This window comes from Nematolebias whitei, chromosome 11 (assembly GCF_014905685.2).
Source record: "Nematolebias whitei isolate Nwh7 chromosome 11, NemWhi1, whole genome shotgun sequence".
NCBI classification, from domain to species: domain Eukaryota; kingdom Metazoa; phylum Chordata; class Actinopteri; order Cyprinodontiformes; family Rivulidae; genus Nematolebias; species Nematolebias whitei.
Genome location: NC_056508.1, coordinates 30,342,885 through 30,351,525, shown reverse-complemented (window position 1 = coordinate 30,351,525; position 8,641 = coordinate 30,342,885). Strand labels below are relative to the sequence as shown.

Sequence of the window (8,641 nt, the reverse complement as noted above, 5' to 3'; positions counted from 1 at the left end):
CACACACACACACACACACACACACACACACGGAATGCTGCGTGAAATTTGTGAATGAAAACATGTTTGCGTTATTTCTAATAAAGCGCCATAAACACTGAATTAGCAAAGTTGCACATAAGTGCCAAAAAAAAACTCATTTTCTTGTGATATTCATTTATTGGTATATTTACATTTAACCCAAAGTGAGAATAAAATTATTTAATGAAGTTCTTTTTTTTTTCTTTTATTTCCATGGACTTCCTTGTTTGCGCTTTTGGAGCTGCATCTATTGTTTCAGGGGGTCACATTTTGCGACTCAAGACCTAAAAAAACAGTTTGACTCTGCAGACATTTGTATTATTCTTGTTGTTTTCTGTTGTGGTTCTGTGCACCATGTTGTAAGCTTTGACTGAACTAGCTTGGACGATGTTATTTTTGATTTTAGACATGTTTTGTTCTGTTGCTCTGTTGGACAGCATTCAACGCGTCTGAACAGTTCAGCCCATTAAAAAACCTGCGGTTTTGTTTTTATATAAGGGCAGATTTTTAAATCTTGTCTTGTTTGAGTGACTTTTCCCTGACGGGCTCAGAATGGAGCAGAAATTAATTTCCTAAGTGAAGCAGCTTCAGTGGAGATGCTTGAGGAGCTGCTGGGGAACGAGATGCTTTCTAGATTAAACTCTTATTAAAATCTGTATTTTCCACTCGGGTTGCAGCTCTGATGCTTTCTGACGTCATCCAGTCTTGGTTGTGTTGCCTTGAGCGAATGCTTAATGTTTGTGCTTTCCTTTTTTATTTTTATTACTTGATTTTTTTAAGAATACAATTATATTTCAAAGTTCTTGCTGCAGGTTTGCTTTCAGCCGTCCAGGATCAATCATGCACGCTCAATAGGGGGCACTGTGTGACACGCTCCTGAAGTGATGCACTGTGGGGGCAACGTGTCTGAGCAGCCTGCAGCTCCTTAATTGCCTCCCAAGATTTTTGCCCCTCGTTTTGTAAATTTATTATTTTTAATCCGCGAAAGGAAGTCATCACATACCCCATTTTCTATATGTTTTGCACTATTAAAAAAAATATATATATATAATTCTTACTTTAAATAATAAAGGAGGGCTTATCTTCACATGTTCTGTTTACAGTATTTGGAAAAAAAAAAATCGTTCAAGGGTAGTTTGATTGAATTGCGCGATTTTTTTAATAGAAAGTGCTGCTCAGAAAGGTTCATCTTTGTGGTAAAAAGTGAAACAGTAAACATCCGTTTTCACTGCCATGTTCTGTCCTGTTGTATTCCTTTCTTTGACCTGTGGAGCTGACTCCGCCATCCCTCAACCCGCGGAGGTCATTTCCGGGTGAGCACAGACTTCCCTTTGTCTGAGTCCAAATAAGGGACAGAAAACCGCATTATTTATAATGTGAAGACAAACACGTGATTTTCCTCCCTTTTTTTCCACATGGACTGCTCACCATAATTCATTAAAGTCCAGGGATGTTCGGTTATATTCTGCAAGGAAATACCTAAATGCTTGTAAATCTAATTTTTATGACGTGAAAACGAGTCGAACTGAATTATGTCTGAGTTCTGCAGGATTCCGCACATGTCAAAGGATTTTGGACATTTTTTTTCTAAATATACAAGCAGAAAAAAAAAAATAAGAAGATAATTAAATTCAAATAAAATTAATAAAAAATAAAAGAATAAGACTGTTATTGTTTGTATGGTTTAACTCTGATGATGACAACGGAAGGGAAAAAAAATATTAGACTCCCTTTGTACATTTAGCAATTTTTAAAAAATATTTACTTTTCAATAAGTTTAATCGTTTGGATGCTTCTGAATAGTTAAAATAAATATAAGTTGGTAAATAGATTATTTATTTTTTTGTATTTGTCTGTTATAGAGAAGTTACAAAAAATAATTTAGAGTTTCTAATTTTGTGATCTAATCTATTTGTAGCAATTATTTATCAATTTAAATTTATTTTTATTATCCTGTTCTCACAAAAAAAAATACATTTTTAAGGATATTATTAATTAAAACACCTTTTCTTCTTGTTTCAGACACTTCGGCTCAACATGAACGCGCCTGTGGATTTATCAGTAAGTGTGACGCATCAGTACAGTTTAAACTTTTATGGTGAGTTTTTATTTAACTGCTTTGATTTTATTGGCTGAATTGAAACATTTATCTTATAACAAATGTCCCAATTTGTACGTCTTTGACGAACAAGTCGTCAGTTTGAAGTTTAAAATTTAAACCATCAAAAAAAAACAAAAAAAACATTTAACACCGGAAGTCGTGTTGCAAACTTCTGCGGTCTAATTAAAAGCCGGAGAGGTGAAACGGTACTTTATTTAAAGAGCCACAACGTCGCAGTAAAAGGCAAGCAGCGGTTTATGTGAGAGTTTCTAAAACCACCACTGCTCCCCTGGCTACACTGCGCTCCAAATCAGCATTCATATCCAAACTAGTCTCCAGCCTGTCTGCTCTTCATTATTAAAACTTTTTTTTATTATTATTTTAACTGGACCATCCAGTCTAACGTTATTACACATGGGGAGAGTAAACGCGTAAAGGCTGTTAGGTTAAAGGGCTTTGATTAAAAGCGCATCTTAACCACCTTCATCAGGGAGCAGAACCGAGCTGCACCGTCAGGTCAGCTGCAGACTTTACACAGTTTGCGTCCTGATTAATTCTGTTTACATATGTACACGTGTGAACACGCTTGTACGTTTGGGGAGAAGGAGGTGGAAGAAAGCTTAACAATCTCTCAAATGAACAAATGAAACATCAAATTGGTCTGCCCGAGGCGCTCATTTTTTGTACTTTTACATTATAACTAGTTATCGAACTAGGTGCACGATCTGAAAGCCATTTGTGGAGGCAGAGAGAATTCATCGCTGTCCCTCCATCAATAATCCTTGGCAGTGAACTATTGGAGGCAGTCAAACGCACGGGGTGAAACGCGGGTCAGGCTGTCTAACTAATATTAAAATGCGTTCTCCATGAGCGCATGGGGCGAGGAGGGAGTGCGTGTTGTGCGTGGAGCTCTTTCACACCGGCTGGGTGCACAACAACTATCATGTATTTATGATGATGACAAAGCCAAAAGGACGCCACTTCTGCTTCTGATCACTGCTTTTGCTTTTCTGTCTCTCTTCTTCTCACCCCCCCCCCCCCCCCCCCCCCACACACACACCCCCACACACACACACACACACTTTTCCTGTCTTTGGATATTTAATTTTTTATTCAATAAGATAAAAATCTATACTCGTGCACAGGACGCGCATAAAGGAATATGCAGATGAAGATTTGTTTTCGCACTCTTTCAAGTCCCATGTGCGTCTCCACTGTAATCAATTCCATTGATTCACAATCTGAGCATGTTTGCTGTTTTTAATAACCCCGAAGCAGGTCACATGTCCGATATTGCATTTGTCATCCGAGGCTTTTCTCATTAGCTTCCAGAGTGTCAGGAAGAAAGGTTACCGAGCGGTCAGTATGGTAATAGCGAGCAGAAGAAACGGTTGGGAACAATAGAAACTTATTTTTCATCTGCGCTGTCACGCCGTCCTTTTGTATCTCCGCCGTGTTTGTGGTTGAATATTCATATAGGAGCTACCTCAAAGGCAGGGAGCTGAGAAAAGGCACCCTCTCTGTGTTCCTCTGGGTGTGCGTGTGCAGATATTTATAGAAACAACTATTAACAAACAGCCTTCTGTTTATAGTAGAATCAGCTTTTACGCACGGTTTGGGCACGTTTCTACAGTGTTTACATTTGCTCCTTGCACGCCACTTCGACTTGATAACCTGCTTGCATAGATGCCTCCCCCCTCCCCCCCTCCATCCCCCCATCCAGCCGACAGATCAACTTCTGAAAGCCATTAGTTGTCTATATGTACCCTGTAGAACCGAATTTGCGTGCAGCACAAACAATCGCAAATGCGTCTCTACAGGAATACATGGGCGACTGAAAAACCTCGTGACTGGATTTTTTCTGCCTCTGCTCTTCTTCTCGGCCTTGCCCCCACCCCCACCCCAACCCTGTCCTTCTTCTCCGTGCTTTTGCATGCGCAAGCATCAGTGATGATAGCCCAGGCAGTAGCGATGCAATAACCCTGTCACAAAGTTTATCCATAATCCCACACAGCCGCGGATGTTGCGCGCGCAGGCCACAGAACGTGGGGCCATGCGCGGCTACTACTGTGTCAGACCCTGTAAAACACGTTAGGAACCAGGGGTCGTTTAAAAGTGACTGATTTACAGCTTTTATTGCTCTATAAAACGCCTCTAACATCCTCGGCAGGGGTAATAGAAATGTCGTGAGCATTCTTTACAAACACTGGAGCCAGAAATATGATAAGCAGTTTCACATCGTTTTCAAACTTATTATATGATTATGGTGTGTGGAAATAGATCCACTGACTATGTGGTGCTATATAGACCAAAATACTGCCTTGTATAAACATTATTATTATTATTATTATTATTATCATTATTATTATTATTATTGTTATTCTTGTGTTACTGTGCTTGTGAAGTCAGGCTCTCAGGTTTCTTTGTCTCTGATCTGAGTGAGATAATGGGAAGCCAACAGCACATGACAAGTTTACACAGCATCAGCTTACAACATTAAAGCAGGCCACAAGCAATGTGACTCATGCTCAGGGCTTGAGACAGGATTAGCAGGGAACATTTGAAAGCTGCTTCAATAAGCTGCGATGAATTACTGCCACATATTTAAATGGTTGAAACGGTTGAAAATAAAGCACGTGCATAAGGGATAACATGGATGTTTGTTAAAGCATTAGCTTTACATCATTTTGTGCTTATTTAGCATCAGTCACTCTTTATGTATTTTAACAGTTTCCTTCATATGTTTTTTTTTTCTGCTATGTATCAGAATGTCAGCCTCCACCATGGAGTTAATTTACACATTGTTAAAGCTAACATGTGCAAAAAGTGGCATTTAGGTACTTTTGTGGGTGTGTGTTTTATGTACATAATTTGAGCCACAAAGAGAGAAATAAAATACAGCCAAGAAGAGTTTTGTCAAAGAAAGTTAAGTCTGATGGTGCATGTTATTTTCTGTTAAAACAGATTCTTGCTCAAAAACATTCTGGCACAACCACTTTTAGCTTCAATAAATCTGCACTTCCGTCTGATCATAGTGATCTGTAGCTCTCTAATTTATTTAAGCTCTATCATAGTTTCAATCTTGGTTGATTATAGTAACTTGATGTTGTCTTTTGTTGTCATAGTGGTAAGCTTTCTGGTTTCACTCCTGAATTATGATGGATCGAGTTTTGAAAACAGTTTTGCTGCTATTTCGTAACAGTTTAAAATAAAATCCAAACTGTTGCAACAAAGTGTTTTTATTTTATTTTAAATAGGGGTTGTTATAAGCTATAAGTTTATAAGCATAAGTTACTTTACAAGCATGTTGACTTGTCTGCTTTGTTTTGTTGAGCACATGTAGAGCGCCCCAAGATAGTTAATAACATCTTGCTCATAGCATCTGAAGATTTTGAGCTGTTCCAGTTGATTTTGGCTGCTGTGATATTCACAGCAGCTGTTGATGAAGACGCCTGGCGTAAATTCATCAAAGTGTTGGTGTTTTTCGTTAATTTCCTTTACAAATGAAGGCCACGGTTTTTGCTGAACTAAGACCAAGGTTATAAATGCAGTAATAAATATAGTTTAATATAGTTTTTTCAAGGCAGGATGTCTGTTAAAATACACTCTTTTGGAATATTGCAAAATGATCAAACTAGTTATGAATATTTAGCCACACACTTGCATCCATCCCACCTTTTGACACTAGTAATGACATTTTATTAAATATTAGTGCAGTCTCAGATCTTCAGGAGGGATTCAGGTTGTAATTCCTAATGGCTAGTAATCTGTTTCACAGCTGAACTGATGCTGATAAAGACTGTGCTTTCATTAATTTGCAGGTAACCTTTACAGAAGGAGTGCAAACAAACAAAATGATTGTTTCTCCATTGTTGTGTTTTATCCTCCACGAACCATTGTCCTTTTGAATAATTGGGACCGGTGAAATTTGCCTGTTTTATTTTTTCCTTGGTCAGCAGCTACTAGTTTTGTCCCCAAGATCAATTGCCTTGGTAACAAAACCAGATAGGGGGAGGAAAGGGAGGCAGAGGAGGGAGGTAAGCGAGAAGAAGGGAGAGAGACCTAGTCAGAAAGGAGGAGAGAGAGAGCTTTGTGCCCACAATGGCGACTGTAGGTATGCTAAATACCTCTGGTTCCTTATCCGGGAACTACCTCTCACGCTGCCATTGGGCCACTGGGTCACGTGGTTAAAGTAACTTTACAGGGCTGCTCGCAAGTAGGAGGGCTTTATGGAGCAGAAAAACGACAAAGCTAGAAAAATTATTTTCCACTCCAGAAATTAATGATCATGAGCTCGTATTTGATGGAGTCTAACTACATTGATCCGAAATTTCCTCCATGCGAGGAATATTCGCAAAACAACTACATCCCCGAGCACAGTCCAGAATATTACAGCCGCGCGAGGGACACTGGCTACCAGCATCACCACCAGGAGTTATATCCTCCGCGGGCGAGCTACCAAGAGCGCCCGTATAACTGTGCAAGCATCCCCGAACCCGACACGCCGAGGGGACACGGAATACCCCACTCTGCGCACCTGCTGACAGGGAAGGGACAACCTGCATCATGTGAAACCCCGCAGTTGTCCATGTCTCCCGCCACCCCACCGGCCGCAGCCTCCGCCTGCAACCAAGCCACCCCGGAGCATCCCAACAGCACAGCCTCCTCCAAACAGCCCGTGGTGTACCCGTGGATGAAGAAAATTCACGTCAGCACTGGTAGGCAACTTGTGTGTTTATGTTCTCTGCACTCCTCGTGCGCCTCTCTCCCTCTGCCTCCCTTTATCAGCCCCTCTGACTCCCATCTCGTTGCCAGCCCCTGCTCCGATAGCAGGGAAGCCTTTGAAATGGCACAATTGAGGCGGATTTACGACTCGGCATTGGTAATTACACCCACCATAAATTTTATAGCCGAGGTATACTCAGGGCAGCCGTATCACCATGTGGCTTCTGCTGTTATGTATTGCGCGGTAGAGAGAGAGAGAGGGGGGGAATGAATAAGAAAGGGGAGAAGGAAAAAAAAAAACTGAGCTTTGTGATCTAGCATTAATAATTTAAACCATGGTTGGATGTGAGTGTCCTCACATTACGCTAAGAAGTTCTTAACTTCCCATTTAAATTTCTCCAACAGCTAAACATTCATGTCCAATAAATCTTTCTAGCCATATCTCAGTTGAGGCCATTCTTGTTTACCCCTCCTTTTTCTTCCTGCCTTCTCTGTCTCCCTTCCTCTCCTCTTTTTCTTTCCCAGTGAACTCTGGTTACAATGGGACGGAGCCAAAGCGGTCTAGGACAGCATACACCCGGCAGCAGGTCTTAGAATTGGAGAAGGAATTCCACTATAACCGCTATTTAACCCGGCGGAGGCGCATCGAGATCGCGCACACCCTGGTGCTCTCCGAGCGACAGATTAAAATCTGGTTTCAGAACCGCAGGATGAAATGGAAAAAGGACCACAGGCTCCCGAACACCAAAGTGAGATCCTCGTCCTCCTCCGGGTCCAACACAAGCTCAGCAGCCGGCGGAGTCGCCGCTGCTTCGGCCACTAACACTGGGGCCCCCGACGAACTGACCGGAGCGCAGCATGGCGAGGATATTACCAGGTTATAAAACAAACAGCAACCATAAACCCACGCCTGGGCTACACGACGAACTGCTTATTTATAGAACAATTATATATTTTGTTTTCGTAGCTATCTTGTGCGGTTTCCTTTAAGTCCAAAGTTATATAAAATGCATGTTATATAGCATGGATTACTGCGAATACCGATGGATTATTTTTTACGTGACACAGGGTTTAATTTATTTGAATTTTGTTTATCATGATGTTTTTTAATTATAAAAAAAATGTTTTGAATGAAGAAGGAAAAGTAGAAAAAAAAATAATATACGTTTTATCCAAATGTTATTGTGGGCCATTCTTTTTTGCCCAGATGCCCAAGGTACAATGCACAATCTATTTATTTCAAACAACACTGGAAGGATATCATTAAAATAATTATTTTTGGTATAGAAGAAGAAGAAGACGAAAACTTGAACATTGATTCTGAACATGTATGTTTAGGAGAACAATGTGTGAATTACCTCGTGTATTTCAAGAAACAGGATTTTATTTGAAATCTGCAGCTAGTTCTTTTTCTGTGGTGTTGGTGTTGTGTTTAGAGACCGTTGAAAAGCAGATTATTGTGAAATGCAATAAACGGAGTTTTAGTGTACTTGTGCTCATCAAAATGGTCAATAAAACAGTGAGTGTTTTACATATGGTGGAAGTTCGTTTTAGGTGAGATGAGGTTTTCTGTTTCTGTAGAGTGGAAGATGTGCAAAAATTCTGACTTATTGAACATTTCACTATGGAAAAACTGGTTATCAATCATGCAGCTGGTTTTTAGTTTTGTTCTTTTGGAGACTTTAAATTGTGTACAGAAATGGTGTGCGTGCCTTAATGTGTGTGTAGATGAGTGTGCTTGTGTAAAAGACTCACTTACAATGGACTAAAGTTATTTCCGTTATATATATATAT

General features: G+C 40.2%; 1 protein-coding gene across 1 annotated transcript; it reads left to right on the top strand.

The window, feature by feature from the left end:
- Positions 1 to 6,398: 6,398 nt before the first annotated feature.
- On the top strand, positions 6,399 to 8,398 carry hoxc4a (homeobox C4a). Its single transcript, XM_037684853.1, has 2 exons — positions 6,399 to 6,840; positions 7,373 to 8,398. Exons 1-2 carry the CDS (start codon positions 6,405 to 6,407, stop codon positions 7,729 to 7,731), a joined length of 795 nt encoding a protein of 264 aa, XP_037540781.1. The 5' UTR covers positions 6,399 to 6,404; the 3' UTR covers positions 7,732 to 8,398.
- Positions 8,399 to 8,641: the final 243 nt, after the last annotated feature.